The sequence below is a fragment of the Musca domestica genome, unplaced genomic scaffold (assembly GCF_030504385.1).
Source record: "Musca domestica strain aabys unplaced genomic scaffold, Musca_domestica.polishedcontigs.V.1.1 1, whole genome shotgun sequence".
Classification (NCBI taxonomy): domain Eukaryota; kingdom Metazoa; phylum Arthropoda; class Insecta; order Diptera; family Muscidae; genus Musca; species Musca domestica.
In genome coordinates this window covers 39,865,585-39,883,737 of record NW_026712114.1, presented here as the reverse complement: position 1 = coordinate 39,883,737, position 18,153 = coordinate 39,865,585, and the positions used below count along the sequence as shown (strand labels likewise).

Genomic DNA, 18,153 nt, shown 5'->3' with positions numbered 1-18,153 from the left:
AAAAATCAAAAAAAAAAAGTTACTCAATTATAGAACATTACAAGACTTTAAAATGAAATGCCAGTAGAGAAAACATGTTTAAAACATTTTTTTATTTATTTCATTGCAACTTAATTGGTATTTTATTTGTAAAAAATGGAAATACAATTAATATTATTATTTTTTTAATGTAAAATAAATAAATTAGTTAATAAATAGTATAAATAAATTAAAATAAATAATAATAAATAAAATTATTTTTTTTTTTACTTTTTCCATTTACATTTGGCTGTTTCATTGTATGAAAATAAACAAAGGTTAAATAATGAATGAGAGAATGAAAAATGTATGTGCAGAGTAATTAGCTCTTGAAATGAGATATTATCACAGTAACAGAAGAGAAACGGAAAGTTTGAAAAAGAAGCCACACCTCGTAGAGAAAATTAATACACAAGAAAATTAATAAAAAATAAATAAATAACAATTGTAACAAAATAAATATATAAATAATTAAACAAACACGTAACAATAACAAAAGTCAACCTCGAAGCCCTTTGATGTAGAGAAAGTACAGAAATATGATTCTAAAACCAGTGTGAGAACCTATAAACTGTAGTGAGGAAATGTGGAGCGGTTCCGAAAATGTACTCCCCCTTTTCATTCTGTACAGTTTTTTGCACCTAAAATAAATATTTAAAAAAATCATTGTTGGAAACAAAGATTTTGGCATTAATCAGACGTAAAGGATGAAATTAGCATATTTTCCCTGCATCGCCAGAATACTATATTTTTTTATTTTAACATTTTGATGTTTGAGCAATTCTAACACTTTTTCTCCAATTTGTTTGACTCATCTCATACCTGGTTTTAGAAGAATACAAAGTGAACTCGCAAAGCAGATATCCAGAAGAACAAAACCATAGATACAGATATGAAATCTTAAATACTTAAAAATATGTCAACCATCTTTTATAATCGCCAAATACAACGCCTTCAATATTCCGTTCCATACCTAATACCTTATAAATCCTCAGGTTTTTGTGCACTAAATGCCATATCATGCGCCTCTTCGGCCAGTAGCTTAGCCGGCACTTCAACCAAACCCTCCACAAAACCATCCAAAGCACGTGCCCAACCACTGCTATAGCTATCGTGATGCGGTACCTCCACAATGTGTTTCTTTTGTGACAATAGTTTTTTCAGCGCAATTATCACCGACAACAACAGGGCAATCTTGGAGACTATTAATGCCTTACCCGCCAACAAGAACAGACCCTTTAATATAATGGCACCAACAAGGCCAGCTTTACCGGCCATCACCATCAATATGGGTAACATATTTTTCATTTTACCTCTTCCCTCCTCCAAGGCCACACCTGGACTAATGGAGACGCCAATATTTAAATTACCCTTTGGTTCGGCATATGCCACAAAATCTGCATTATCACTGAAATGATAACGCAACGTTCGTGATGATATGAATTTTCTTATTTTATTGGCCACAATCAAGGCCAGCGTTTCGTCATCCGAGTCTATGGAACGTGCCAACAGTAAATCATCTTCCGGATCATCGGGTATTTCATCAATATCTCTGAAGAAGAAAATAATGCAAAAGACCATAAAAAGACCACCAACGGGATTGGGATTGGTCAAAAAGAAATTGAAATATGCTCCAAAATGCTTACCGATTCTGAGTAACTGTTACTTTTTTATTCACTTCAAGTGAAGATTTCTTGAATATCCGATTCATGTACACAATCAACTTGAGCATCATACACGAGTGATTATCTCTTTGGCTGCATTTTGTATTGAGTTTCCTCAGAAATCCTTCTTCCAGTTGATTGCGATTAACCGCTGGTATCTGTTGAAAAAGACAGAATAAATAAACATTTGTTTAACATCTACTTATGAATGTCATATTTTAAGAGAATACCAATAAGAATAATATTTTGAAAACAATAAGGTCCCCCAGCTGCACTTTTGATATCCTACACAATGAGGGAAAAAGAAAACCTAAAAAAAACAACTTTTATCTATCTATCTTGACTGCAAGAAAGCCCTGGTTGAAACACGTGAGTTCCAGGACATAGCAATATAGTAGCTAATGAATTAGATCGTGGTGGATATACAATTGCTGAGATTGTTAAACCACAAATATGCTGTTACGTTAGCTGCTTTGAAAAATACCTAATCGAAGAAGCTGCGAAGGCCATCTGGCCTAGTAGGTCTTAGGTCTATGAATCGTGGTTGACATACTGACTGGTCACGGCTTTATCAGATATTTAACCTCAAGATGGATCAATAATGTTTTTGACTACTGTTTAATTTAGGTTGAAAATTATTGTTTTGCTATGTTTTGCTCGGTTAACGCCTAATTACTTGCAAATGATTAACATCTTTCAGCGAGTGGCGAATGACGCCGAAACGCCGTCTTACTTGATGTTAGGACAGAGACAGGGAAATGGGTCATATCGGTCCACGTTTTCGTTTAGCCCACATATAACAGTACCTCTCAATAGTCGGTATTTTAATTATTTTGTATTGGACGATCTTAGTGGGTACCACATCCTATGAAAAAAAAACTATGCGGGCCCACGTCTTTACGGTATCTTCCACTATTCGGTATTTTAAAGGTGTTAGAGATATTAAAGATCGGAATAGTTTCGACTTTCGTATTTATAGTTCGTAATGGGTACTACAGCCTATGGCAAAAAATTATATATGCAGGTCCACGTCTTCGTATACCCCACATATAACGGTGCCTCCCTTTTTCGGTATTTTAATGATATTAGCGACATTGTTTTGAATTTCGTGCTTGAAGGTCCTAATGGTTGCTACGGCCTATGACGAAAAATTGCGTATACAGGTCCTCATCTTCGTATAGCACCCACATAACGGTTTTAATTTAAACGATATTTTTCGACGATTTTTCTTAACATTTTGCTAGTTCCTTCGACCCAGTCGAACTAAGGTGCTTTTTTTATACCCTCCACTTTGAAACTTTGTTATTCCATTTGTAACATCCCAAAATATTCATCGTAGACCCCATAAAGTCTATTTATTCATAATCAGCATAAAATTCTAAGTCGATTTAACGATGTCCGTCTGACTGTCCGTCTAACTGCCTGCCTGTTGAAATAACGATACCGCCCACATTTTTTGACGTAGAGCGTCAACATTTAGCAGAACAATTTGTATTGTGTCTAGGATGGTTGGTATTGAAAATGAGATATATCGGTCCACGTTTTTATATAGTCCCCATATAACGGTACCTCCCGAAATTCGGTATTTTATTAGTTTTTTCCACGAATCTGTCTAAAGATTAGTATTTGCCAGTCATAATGGGTTCAAGCTCGTATAGCGAAACATTGTATGTATAGGTCCACGTTTTGGTATTTCCCCCATATAACGGTACCTCCGGATATTCGGTATTTTAATTATATTTTTTTACGGATTTGTTTTAAAATCGGTATTTGTGGGTAATAATTGTTTGACGAAACATTGAATGCATAGGTCCACGTTTTGGCATAGCCCCTATATAATGGTACCTCCCGATATTCGCTATTTTGCTGATTTTTCATGGATTTGTCTAAAAATTGGAATTTGTTGGTCATGATGGGTTCTAGCTCCCTTGGCGAAATATTGTATGTATAGTTCCACTTTTCGGTATATCCCCCATATATTGATACCTCCTGATATTCAATGCTTTATGATTTTTGCACATCTTTTATAGGATTTGTCCAGAAATTGGTATTTATAGTTCGTAATGGGTTGTAGCTCGAATGGCGAAACATAGTCTGTGTAGGGCCACGTTTTGGTATAGCCTCCATATACCTGTACCTGCTGATATTCGACATTTAAAAAAAAAATTGGAACTTTAATTTATAATGTGTTCTAGCCCAGAACATTTAATATTTAGTTCCACGTTTTCCTATAGCGCATATTTAGCGATACCCACCGATATTTGGTATTTTGATAATCCTAGTCACATTTACCCACATTATTGTTTTAAAATTTGGTATTTTAGAAGATTAGATAGATGGCAATCTTTGGAGTATAAAATTGTCTATAAAAATTCCCGTTTCCCAAATAACGTCCTCACTAACTTTATGTTTTTTTGATAAATTTAACTGCGTTATGCAAAAGGCCCTACTGGTATTATAAAGTGAAACACGCTTGAATTCAGATACTTTTATATAAAAATGTTTCCCTTACCCTAAGGTGGAGGGTATTTCAAGTTCGCCTCGGCCGATCTTAATGTTTTTTTACTTGCTACTTTTTATTTTTTTTATTTTCAACATACGGAGGAAACACAAATCGAAGGCTCCACAACAATCCAGCGCCACTTCGTTCAATTTTTAATTTATTTCATAGCATAATTTTATGTAGCACGCTTCTTTTTTTGAAGATAGGACCTATACCTATATGTCCATATCTATATAATCCGAATAATTTCATTCCAAAATATAGCATAAATTTTTAACGGCAAATCTTTGTAATATGGACCACTTTCCAATAGGAATTATCCCATTTCAGCTTATCATCCCTAAACATAAAATTCACTCTTTTTGCCACAACTTAATTTTAGTTGCTCCCATTAAAATGTGTTTTGCCGGGCTCATTTATTGTGGAAGCGTGAAATATGTATTCAATTTCTCCAAAAATATCTTCTTCTCATTCAATGTTATCCAGACAATAAATATGTAAGTCAGGCAATTTTGTGTTTTGTGTTGTCAGTTTAAAGAACTATTAACTTAATGACACAATTTGTTGTCTACCACCGACGCAACACATTAGGATTGTCGATTTTCGTTTTTCCTTAGAACCGCAACAAATAATTCGTTTGGTTAGCCGACAACACAAAAGACACCCACACAACGAAAAAATAAAAATCAACCATTTCAGCACTTATAAAGATGTATGGATTTGTGACCTTGAAGCAACAACATATAATGGAGATACCAACAAATCAAGCCTCTAAACTTTTAATACAATTATCAGTTAAAATGTTGCACACACAAATTCGTATCCCAGTGTGAAATATGTGTAGGCACATGATATTTATATTCATAGGTAAGTCATATGAATTATTCCTTTAAAAAGTGGGTAAAATAGTTTCGTAAATATTCGTCCTAACACGAAAATCGTGAAAGCAATCTCATAGCTATAATCTTAATTTTTGAATCATTTTGAATTTAAGATGTCCTAAAAATGTAAACATAAAAGCTTATATTTATTTAATCATAACCATAATCGTGAACCAAGGATTTTTAGAAAAACAATCGTTGTTTTAGACGTGAATTTTTAATAGATCTTTATACCCTCCAGCATTATGTGTTGGGGGTATTATAAGTTTGATTGGGCCAAAAATTATGTAACACCTCGAAATAATGGTTTCCCACATAGGAAAGTATATCTAGCTATGTATATCCGTCCGTCTGTCCATGTTAGGATGGTTGGTATTGAAAATTAGATATATCGCTCCACGTTTTGTGATAGTGCCCATATAACGGCAGCTCTCGATATTCGACATTTTATTGATTTTTTGCCACATTTTTCCACGGATTTGTCTAAAAAAAGGTATTTGTAGTTCGTAATGGGTTCTGGCTCCGCTTCGGATAGCCCCCAATCAACGATATCTCCCATTTCTCGTTAATTTAATGATTTTAGTCACATTTTTCCAGGAATTTGTAGTTCGTTATGGGTTCTAGCTCAGGTGGGGGAACATTGTACAAGTAGGTCCACCTTTCCGATATTCCGTATTTTAATGGTTTATTAATTTTTTTATAATTTCCAAATTCGTTCCGAATGCTGCATGGTATTCAACGTCCGACCTGGCTGAACTTACTGCTTTTTAACTTGTTGTTTTTAAGGAAGACTCTTCAGCACAAATTTGACTTAAGTATTATTCATAGACCAGAAATTTACTTATTCGAACAATGACTTTAATGTTTTAAAATCCTATAGAAATAAAATAAAGCAAGTAAAAAAGCTGTAAGTTCGGCCAGGCCGAACTTTGATTACCCTCATCCATTTGGAACGAATTTGGCAATTCTCAAAAACAATAAAATCCGTTCAAAATTTTGTGGACCTGCACAGACAATTTTCTGTCTTAGGCTGTAGTATCCATTAAGAACTTCAAATACCAAATTATAAACGATTTCTGCAAATAATGTCGTCAATTTACCGAAAATAGGGAGATACCATTATATGTGGGCTATAGGAAGACGTGGACCTGCACAGGCAATTTTCAATCTTAGGCTGTAGCATCCATTGCGAACTTCAAATACCAAATTATAAACGATTCCGGTAAATAATATCGCTAAAATCGTTAATATACCGAAAATAGGGAGGTGCCTTTATATGTGGGCTATACGAAGACGTGGACCTGCACAGACAATTTTCTGTCTTAGGCTGTAGCATCCATTGCGAACATCAAATACCATATTTGAAACAATCCCGGTGAATAATTTCGTTAAAATCATCAAAATGCCGAATATCGGGAGGTACCTTTATATGTGGGCTATACGAAGACGTGGACCTGCACAGACAATTTTCTGTCTTAGGCTGTAGCATCCATTGCGAACATCAAATACCAAATTTGAAACAATTCCGGTGAATAATGTCGCTAAAATCATTAAAATACAGAATATCGGGAGGTACCGTTATATGGGGGCTATACGAAGACGTGGACCTGCACAGGCAATTTTCAATCTTAGGCTGTAGCATCCATTGCGAACTTCAAATACCAAATTATAAACGATTCCGGTAAATAATATCGCTAAAATCGTTAATATACCGAAAATAGGGAGGTACCTTTATATGTGGGCTATACGAAGACGTGGACCTGCACAGACAATTTTCTGTCTTAGGCTGTAGCATCCATTGCGAACATCAAATACCATATTTGAAACAATCCCGGTGAATAATTTCGTTAAAATCATCAAAATGCCGAATATCGGGAGGTACCTTTATATGTGGGCTATACGAAGACGTGGACCTGCACAGACAATTTTCTGTCTTAGGCTGTAGCATCCATTGCGAACATCAAATACCAAATTTGAAACAATTCCGGTGAATAATGTCGCTAAAATCATTAAAATACAGAATATCGGGAGGTACCGTTATATGGGGGCTATACGAAGACGTGGACCTGCACAGATAATTTTCTGTCATAGGCTGTAACATCCATTACGAACTTCAAATGCCAAATTTGAAATAATTCTTTCGAATAATGGCGCTAAATTCATCAAAATACCGAATATCGGGAGGTATCGTTATATGGGGCTATACCCAAACGTGGATCTACATGGCCCATTTTATATAAATAACAAAATTCCTGCAGACATAATATACATTTGAGAATAATTTTTGTCAATCTACTTCAATTCGTTCGGAAGCTAGAGTGATTTCCACAGATGGACGGGCATCGCTAAATCGACATCGACATAGAATTTTATGCTGATCAAGAATATATATACATTGTGGGGTCTAAAATGTATATTTCGAAGTATTACAAACGGAATGACAAACATAATATACCCTCTATACTATGGTGGAGGGTATAAAAATTAAAACGATTATTTAACATTGTGCCCCATTTCTTAAAGACATAACCGCACACATCCAATAATTAAAACTAAATCTATTATTTTCTTAAACATTTTCACATTTCTATTCGAATCAATTCCACATTCTAGTTGATAAAACTAATTTGCACAAATATAAAAAACCACATCTAAATACATTCATGGAATGACCCATTATCCGTTATCCTTATCTAGTTTGTAGGCTTTACTACGTGTATTCGCTGCTATTTCTAGTTATCTCTTAAAATGTTAAATGTTTGGCAAACAATTACCGCATTTTCATTGGAACTGATGGCGGGAGTGGCGTACGCTGTCAGAACGACCGCACAGATAATCGTCCATAACAATAATGTTGTTTTCATGTTTCTGCTGGTGGCGGCGTGCTGGCAAAGGACCTCTTAAGTTTAGTTTTTGGTACGAGTATTGCTTGTTAACGTTTAGCTTTAGTTTCTTATTCACACTTTCTCTTATTGTTCGCAATCTTGTTCTATTTTTATGCGATCTTAATGGTGGTGTAAAAGCTGTGTATATTGTGTTTCTAATAGAATCCTTGGTGACAAGGATAATTTAGAGCACTTGTCTTTATGAAGTTAATTGAATTTTGAAAACTTTTCAACATCCTTGAAATGATTTTTCTTCAACAAAATAAACGCACACACAAATACACTCGCGTAAACGTTTGAATGTACGAATACTGTACGTAGAACAAATTAATCCTTTTCGTATCCGAATGGTGTTTGCCACAGAGTCAACTCTGTTGTTAGTTTGGGCACAGCGACGGAGCTAAGTGAATGCGTTGTGTTTAGAATGTGGCGATGACATCGTCGTGATATAAGAAAACCTAATGCGAATTTTCGAGAGTGTGATTAAGATTTTATATGAACCCCAATGCTGCATATGTTGGATGCAGCGCGAAAAACAACATAGGCTGCAGCAGCAACAGCGGCTAAACCAAACATCTGTCTATGGCCGTCGGGAGGCTGAGTCTGACAGGCTCCTCTATTTGCCATGTTTGTTGCCAATGTTGTTGTTGCTGTTGGTACCGTCAGGCTTAGTTTGGCTAAAGCATCTAGCAAAAGTGGGAATTTCTATTGTATGGATAAATGGCAGCAAGACAATCAACTTGGCCTCCTATGTCTACAAGTCGTCGTACAAGTCCACTTTTGTTTCAACATGGAAAAACATCTTTTATTGTCTTTAGATTTTCTCCTTTGCCACTGGACTATTTTCTTTGCTGTTGGTGTCTTTCATAAAGAAACATTTTTCACTGATTGTCTTGTTAAAATATTCCCAAGCCGAAAAAAATTCACGTTGCACGACGACGAGGAGTAGGAAAATAAGAAAAGTGAAAAAGAAACGTTTTAGTATTTTAAGGAGTATAAAGCGTATACAGGGTGAGATGAAAAAACTGCAACCAACTTCAGACTGCTATTATTTCTAAGCCACTCGTCCAACAGCTGCTTTCAAGTGTCAAAAGCATTTTGGTAAGAATTTTCCAGAAAAAAAGTTATAACTGATGGAATTCAAGTGTGATGTTTGGCTCGAAAACCACAAGTGGCTATCGTTAGACCACTCCAGCATTTAAATGTGAATAAATCTCTTGTGTCTCGTACCATCGCTCGTTACCGTGATACTGGTAGCGTAGCCCGACGTCATGGAAGTGGACGGAAGAAAGCAGCAACATCAGCAGAAATGGTTCGAAAAGTAAAGAAGCGTCTTGATCGAAACCCGCATCGCAGTGGCCGAAAAATGGTCGTGAGCTGAACATATCGCAATATTTCATTCAACAAATATTGAAAAATGAGTTCGGAAAGTGCAAGAACTTGCACCGGTGTAACAGAAAGAAAGTAGACTCAAAAGAGCTAAAGAGTTGCTTCACTTGACCGAAAGTGGCGAACTGCCGAAGTTGGTTGTCTCCGATGAGAAAACATTCGTCTTTCAGCAGTTAGTAAACAAACAAAATGATCGTGTTTACTTGCCAAAGAGGTCGGCTGAAAATGTGCACCTTCGGTTGTCCACCAAAACTCAAGCACCGGCCATGGTGATGGCGTGGGCCGTCATTACAGCCTATGGTCGCTCTCCGCTCATAGTTATCGACCGTGGCATCAGAATAAGTTCCGAATATTCTGCCTTTGGCACGCAAACATTTCGGCCGCAGACTTCGGACATTCCAACAAGACTGAGCACCATCGCAATCAGCACGCGCCACCCCAGAATTATTACAAAATGAAGTGTCGATCACCTCAAGCAAGCGCTTCGCCGGAAAGGGGCCAAAATACCGCAGAGCGACGTTCGGGTTACGTTTGACGGTTTCATTGGCCGTTTGAAGACCATAATTCGTGCTAAAGGTGACCAATTCGAACAAATCTAAACTTATTCCAAAATTTTATGCTATTTCCGACATTTTTAGCTTTCATGCAATAAAATTAAAAAAAACTTAAGCTATGGCGTTTGATTTTGATGCAGTTTTCTATCTCACCATGTAGTACATATTCACTCTGGATCGAACCATTCAAGTAAATTGAAATAGAGCGCATGGGAGCTAAATCGAAATCTAAACCACTTTTTTGATCCCGAAAAATGAAATGTATAAATTACGAGTTCTTTTTTCGCAACTTGTCATTCCCACCTCCTTGGCACATCGATCATCACAATAAAATAAAATAGTTATAATATATACAGGCTAACTAACTGGCTGACATAGTCAGTTAATGCTGTTGCTGATGCATCAGGTTTGTTATTATTTTCATTTTTTGTTGCAATGTTTCTCCTTTTTTTAATTTTTTGTTTGGTTTTGTTATTTATTGTGAATGTCAAAGTCACAGATCTCTTAGATGGCCTGCCGACTGGTTTTTCTCGTTCAAGGAGCTTTTATGGCATTTTCTTTCAATTTCTCACTGTACAGTTTTTCCAACCAAATTATCACAACTAACTGAATGTGTTTGTTTTAATGTGGAATGTGATTTCGTGGACGACTGGTTATTCATCTGCAGTATTTGACTTTGATAACATTTGTGGTTTTACATGACTTTAGGCAGAAATACAAGAGAGAGTATTTTCCTAGTAAAATTTTGTTTGTACCTCCATGAGCGCAGTTTTCTTAGAAAACAAAGAAAAGCTTTATATACCACCCAATTTTAACAAACCCTTATTATATTCCGAATGTCTTCTTTCTGAAAGCAAAGTCATCGATTTATGTTAGAGCTCATTTTACATTTTACTCAACTTACATATTTTTTTTTACTTTATCCTTAAGGGACTTTAAATCTTCTGCTATAAGTAAATAAGCTATAGTATTCTATACTGGCCCTAACTCTAAACTCATGAACAATTACTTAAATATCGGACTGTGCATCAAATATACGAAATCGTCCGAAAATATATACGGGAGCTATACCCAAACCTCAACCGATTTCAATATAATTTAGCGAATTCATTTTTGCACCAAATTTCATGTTCCAATCCGAATCTCATTGGAATCGGACATACATATCGCGTTTGTGCATAAAATATGTGAAATCGGCCGAAATATATATGGGAGCTATACCCAAACCTCAACTGATTTCATTATAATTTGGAAAAATTAATTTCATTGGTATCGGAGATACATATATATATATACACATACATACATACGAAATATATATATGGGAGCTAAATCCAAACCTCAACCGATTTCAATATAATTTAGCGAATTTATTTTTACATCAAATTTCGTTTATTTTTATACCCTCCACCAAAAAAAGTATGGAGGGTATATTAAGTTCGTCATTCCGTTTGTAACTCATCGAAATAATCATTTTAGACCCAACAAAGTATATATATTCTTGATCAGCGTAAAATTCTAAGACGATTTAGCCCTGTCCGTCCGTTCGTCTGTCCGTCTGTTGTAATCACGCTACAGTCTAAACGAATTAAGATAGGAAGCTAAAATTTTGCACAGATCTCCTTTTTGTCTGCAGGCAGGTCAAGTTCGAAGATGGGCTATATCGGTCCACGATATCGTATAGCCCCCATCTAACGGTACCCCCGATATTTGGTATTTTGATGATTTTAGCGATATCTGAAAATCCACACAAATAGTTCCTTGTGGGTACTTTATACCTCGGCAGAGAATTATCTATATAGGACCACAATATCGTATAGCCCCCATATAACGGTATTCGGTATTTTGATGATTTTAGCCACACTTTTCAATGGAATTGTCTGAAATTCCACAAAAGAAGTACCTTGTGGACATTTTACCCCTTCATAAAAGAATATCGTATATCCCCCATATAACGGTACCGTATATCCCCCATATAACGGTACCCCCGATATTCGGTGTTTTGATGTTTTTAGCCATATTTTTCAACGGAATTGTCTTAAAATCCACACAAGGAGTTTCTTGTGGGTACTTTATACCTCGGCAGAGAATTATCTATATAGGTCCACGATATCGTACAACCCTCATATAACGGTACCCCCGATATTCGGTGTTTTGATGTTTTTAGCCATATTTTTCAACGGAATGGTCACAAGGGGTTCTTTATACACAAGGGGTTCTTTGTGAGCACTTTACCCCCTGACAGAGAATTCTCTATGTAGGTTAACGATAACGTATAGTTCCCATATAACGATACCCTGCGATATTCGGTATTTTGAAAATCCACACAAGGAGTTCCTTGTGAGTACTATACACGCAGACATAGATTTGTCTTTATAGGTCCACAATATCGTATATCCCCACATATCGGCACCTTCTTATATTAGATATTTTAAAGACTTTAAAAAAATTTTTAATGGATTTTATTTTTTTTGAAAATTTTCTAATTCGTTCCAAATGGTGGAGGGTATTCAAAGTTCGGCCCGGCCGAACTTACTGCTTTTTTACTTGTTCTTATTATTTTTGCTCCGAATTCCGTTGCACACACTAAATTTGAAGACTGTGTCTGTAAACGATCAATAGATATGTGTACTAAATTTTTTGGAGGTACCTCCGATTCTGATTCTATATCTCGCGTTCCAAGTGCAGTTTCAAACATTTATATAGCATATGTATATTTCAGGTTATGCTGTAGTATATTTGGAAATTTCCAGGAAAATCTGTTCAGCAGTTTCTGAGTCTATAAATTACAAACAAACAAACTTATACACAGTTTCCTCTTTATAGAAATTGATGCAACAATTTTCTTTATACAGGGTAAATTAAAAAACTGCAACCAACTTCAGACTGCTGTCATTTCTAAGCCACTCGTCCGACAGCTGTTAAAATTGTTCCAGTAACAGCTCATTCTATTGTTTACAAGCGTACAAAAGAATTTCGATAAGAATTTTCCAGAAAAAAATTATTCTTGATGGAATTCAAGCGTGATAGTGTGATTTCTTTATATTTGGCTGGAAACCACAAGTGGCTATCTTTAGAGCACTCCATCAGTTAAATGTGGATAAATCTTTTGTGTCTCGTACCATCGCTCGTTACCGTGATACTGGTAGCGTAGCCCGAAGTCAAGGAAGTGGACGGAAGAAAACAGCAACATCAGCAGAAATGGTTCGAAAAGTAAAGAAGCGACTTGATCGAAACCCGCGTCGCAGTGGCCCACCGCAAAAGAAAGTGAATAGACTCAAAAGAGCTAAAGAGTTGTTTCGCTTGGTGCCAAAGTTGACCAACCCGAACAAATATAAACCTATTCTAAAATTTAATGCTATTTCCGACATTTTTGCTTTCATTCAATGAAATTTAAAAAAAAATATAAAAATTGTGGCGTTTGACTTTGTTGTAATTTTTTTATCTCACCCTGCATCTCACCATACATGCATACCTTATAATTGCTGTATAAAGTCTTCAAAACCTGTTAATATTCTATTCCGTTCAAATTTAGATATTCTATTAAATTCGAAAAATTGCAATTTAGATTGCTTTTTAATATATGTTTAATATATTAAAAAAGCTGTTTTTAAAACACCAGGTCCACTGTTAAAATCAATTTTAATCAGTTAAACACGAACGTGTTTAACATTTCGTTCTACTTTTAACCCATTAACGCCGGCTCCCTTATATGCGGGAGAAAAATGTTGAAACTTAGTGGAGGATGCCATAATCACTCATATTCCGCGCACAAAAATTCAGCCCCCTATCTCTACCCCTTGCTCGTGCAGGGGGTGGTGCGTTTTCGCACCCATCGGCGTTACTGAGTACAATTTTAGTACTAGAAAATATTTCAATAAATTAATAGCATTGTAAAGGAAAATACATGAATTAAAATGGACTTTTAATAAAATTACTAAAATTATAATATTAAAAAATAGTGAAGTAATACAAGTTCCAAAGGTTGCACGTTATCATAGCCGCCACCTTGGAAAGGAGGGTATATTAACTTAGTCATTTCGTTTGTAACATCCCTAAATATTCGTTGAAGACCCTATAAAGTATATATATTCATAATTAGCACAAACTTCTTAGTCGATTTAACGATGTCCGTCCGTCTGTCTATCTGTCAGTTGAAATCAAGATACAGCCCCATTATTTAGCAGAACAATTTGTATTGTGTCTAGGATGGTTGGTATTGAAAATGATATATATCCGTCCACGTTTTGATATAGTCCCCATATATATTTTCGTCTGATTTAAATTTTATTGTGCGCCACATGTTTAATATGTATTCAATATGGATGGATTTCGACACAGTGAATTCAAACCTGAAGCAAGTACTTCTAATTTAAGTCCCTCACATTCGTAATCTGCACAAATATAATTCAAAAACATTTCTGACAAATTTTATCGAGATCGGTTCAGATTTGAATATAGATTTCATATATATCTTCATACAATTTCATATTTATTGTGCACCAAATATGTAATTTCAGGTCAAGTTGGCTGGATTTTGACACATTCAACTGAATTTATCCTGGAGCAAATACGACACTTGTTGAAACTCTGCTCCCATATATGTATATATATAAAATATCTTTAGATATTTTTAAACGAAATGATGCATTAAAGAGATCGTGACAGAGAGCAGACGGTGTGACAGCTATTTTGATTGGGAGCGCTTCATTAGCGTTCGCACATATGGTTAACCGAAAATACTTTTCTTAGTAAAAGAGCACCCATTAGCGCCGACGGCTGCGAAAACACACAGCTCATATATATGCAAAGACGTTTATATGTACAATTTTGAAAAATTTATAAGTTAAATATAGGGTAGAGGGCTACCGATCCATACCAATATATATTTAATAAAAAATTTTTTTTTCTATATGTTTTCTTTGTATAATAGGGTTATTTTTTGCATGTGGGAAAACCTGCACTTGGTGATGCGTTTATCATCATATAGGTGACGTCTGATGAAAAAACAGCCAAAGTCAAATAAAAAGACCCATCCCATCTATACCAAGAAACAGAAAAGCGATATCAAATATGAAACCGTTTCTATGCATGCTAAAAAACACCTCTATTTTTTCGCAAACGTCGGCGTTAATGGGTTAATATCTCTGTATGTGAGCTGTGTTTTGAAATTAGAAAACGTGGCATTCATTCAACATGGCATTCGTTAGAATTTTTGAGACTGAACATTAATGCCGCTCATTCTATCAAAATAGAATGCCGTTATTTTGTCAATGGAATTTTCATAGAAGTTTTGCTTTCAAAGAAACTCTTGAAACTGACAATTGGTCTATACAACACCATGAATCCCCCAAAGTTTTATTCAACTAAATTCCTGTTGTTTGAGATTTTTTAAAGTACAAAATTTTGTTAAGTACGCACGAAAAAAGAACGAAGTGCAGATGGTAAAAGTAGAACAATTAGAATATATTAAACTTAAGCGTTCGAAGTTGCAACTACATTTTTGGAGATTTAAGTAAAATTGAAACAGTAAGACAATGTTCAACAATGCATGTAAGTTTCTTAGAAAAATATTTATGGAAGATTCTTATATTTTCCGAACCGAAAGTGAAGAATGGAGGATACAAAAAGAAAAATATTCTTCTATTTCAATATTCCTCTTTCAAAAATTGCCATTTAGCTCAACCTAACCATTGACTACAAACATATTCTTGGATACAACATCCCTTTTTTGTTATGGATCAACAATGCATCATAACAACTCAGGACAGAAAATAGGTCAACAAATATTGAACAATCAGAACTTGAAACTGAATAACAAAATTCTATGGAAATTGTCGCAACATCTTCTGCATGGCTTAGTTGTGACTATCCACAGAATATGCTAGCATAATAGTGCTAGTGCTTACGTGATTGTGGTTGTCACGATTTCATGCAATATCATGTTACCAAAAATCGGAACCTTTTGTCTGATAGCCAAGTCAACAGGATACAATTGAATTGTACAGTCTTGTATAGTTGAATGTATTCGGGAAACTCCTGCAACAAAGAGAATGTCCGAATAATGGCTACTCGAAAGTTAACATTTAGAGAGCAAATTCAAAAACGTGTACACATGAATTGTGCATACATATATATATATATATATATATATATATATATATATATATATATATATATATATATATATATATATATATATATATATATATATATATATATATATATATATATATATATATATATATATATATATATATATATATATATCTAAGTGGTTGGATGGTTGTATATAGTTTTCTAGAAATTTTTATCCGTTGGGGTTTACTTGAAAAGCAAAGAACGTTTTTGGTAGCAAATAAATACATTCCGAGGAAATACGTTGCAATTTGCTAGTCAGTGTTATTAATCGGAAGTGAGTGTTTTTGTTAAGCATTCCTTCGATACCATTTACTATAATAAATAAACCCATATTTTCGGCTAAACCAGCATACATAAATTAAAGACAATTTTGATTTATATGTGCTAGACCATCTAATTTTCTTAGAGTTTTCAACACAAAAAATTGATAATATGGAAGGTATATTGTAACATGAATCTATTTTAATACTGCATGTGACCACTTATAACAATATAGAGTACATACAGGGTGAATGAAAGCGAAAAATCAAATTTTTACATCAAATTAATTTAGCATCAAATTTTAGAATAAGTTTAGATTTTTCGAATTGGTCACATTTGGCACGACTTATGGCCTTCAAACCGCCCATGAAACCGTCACACGCTGCCCGAATGTTGCTCTGCAGTATTTCTGTCCATTCCGAAGCGCTTGCTTGAGGTGATCGACACTTTTGTATTTTTTAGTACCAACCTTGCTTTCCAAAATACTCCAAACACAATAGTCCAACGGATTGGTATTCGGAGATTTTGGTGGCCATCGTGCGCTGGAAATGAATCGAGGAACCACATTTTATAACCATTCTTGGGTGGCGCATGCTGAGTGCGATGGTGCTGAGTCCTGCTAGAATGTCCAAGGTCTGCGGCCATGTTTTCTCATCAACTGCCAAATTCGGCAGTTCATCACTTTCGGCCAAGCGAAGCAACTCATTAGCGCTTTTGAGTCTATTTTTTTCAGTTGCGGTGTAAGTTCTTGCACTTTTTGGAATTTCAATGACTTTACTTCGGGCTCATTTTTTAATATTTGCTGAATGGAATATTGCGATATATTCAGCTCACGAGCCATTTTTCGGTCACTGCGACACGAGTTTCGATCATGTCGCTTCTTTACTTTTCGAACCATTTCTGCTGATGTTGCTGTTTTCTTCTTAGAAATGGTTTAGAATTGACAGCAGTCTGAAGTTGATTGCAGTTTTTTCATCTCACCCTGTATCCGGAACCAAATATCATTCTTCTGGAGGGCATATTACGCATGTAGGGCATATTACGCATAATACCCCAAATCGGATGAAATATATATATGCGAGCTATAGCTATATCTGAACCGATTTTCTCCAAATTTGATTTACTTGTTTCTAGACTGAATTCGGTTGGATGTACCAAAATACAGGTCATTTGGACTTATATTAGCCATTATGTGCGCAATTTACCCGAAATTTCATCTCAATCTGATAATAAATGCGACCTTCATTTTTTCACAAGAATACATGGACGAACGGACGGACGGAAGGACTGATATGCATAAAACGATTCAAAAAGTGATTCTATGAAGATCCTCAACAGTAACTATGGGTCTATCTCGCTTTCTCCTCTATGTTACAAACAAATGCGCAAAGACATAATACCCCTCACCACTTGGTACGCAAATTCATGCATGTACTTTGGGATTTTAGAGTAAACAAGTAAAAAAGCAGTAAGTTCGCCCGGGCCGAACTTTGAATACCCTCCACCATTTGGAACGAATTAGAACATTTTCAAAAAATAATAAAATCCATTAAAAATTCTTTTAAAATCTTTAAAATATCTAATATAAGAAGGTGCCGATATGTGGGGATATACGATATTGTGGACCTATAAAGACAAATCTATGTCTGCGTGTAAAGTACTCACAAGGAACTCCTTGTGTGGATTTTAAGACAATTCCATTGAAAAATGTGGCTAAAATCATAAAAAAACCGAATACCGTGGGTGTACCGTTATATGAGGGCTATACGATATTGTGGACCTATATACCCCATCTTCGAACTTGACCTGCCTGCAGACAAAAGAGAGATCTGTGCAAAATTTTAGCTTCCTATCTTA

At 35.2% G+C, this 18,153-nt stretch overlaps 1 protein-coding gene across 1 annotated transcript; it reads right to left on the bottom strand.

Annotated features, from left to right (window-relative positions):
• Positions 1 to 999: 999 nt before the first annotated feature.
• LOC101899798 (uncharacterized) lies at positions 1,000 to 7,930 on the bottom strand. The gene is made up of 3 exons (XM_011293686.3): positions 7,841 to 7,930; positions 1,665 to 1,840; positions 1,000 to 1,570 (listed from the first exon to the last, which is right to left on the bottom strand). The coding sequence occupies exons 1-3, from the start codon at positions 7,928 to 7,930 to the stop codon at positions 1,000 to 1,002; spliced, it is 837 nt and encodes a 278-aa protein (XP_011291988.1).
• Positions 7,931 to 18,153: the final 10,223 nt, after the last annotated feature.

Coding starts and splice junctions, on each gene's coding strand:
- LOC101899798 (XM_011293686.3), bottom strand. CDS start 7,930: ATGAAAACAACATTATTGTTATGGACGATTATCTGTGCGGTCGTTCTG. Junction 1,841..7,840: donor TCAGTTCCAATGAAAATGCG/GTAATTGTTTGC, acceptor CTTTTTCAACAG/ATACCAGCGGTTAATCGCAA. Junction 1,571..1,664: donor GTAACAGTTACTCAGAATCG/GTAAGCATTTTG, acceptor TTTCTTCTTCAG/AGATATTGATGAAATACCCG.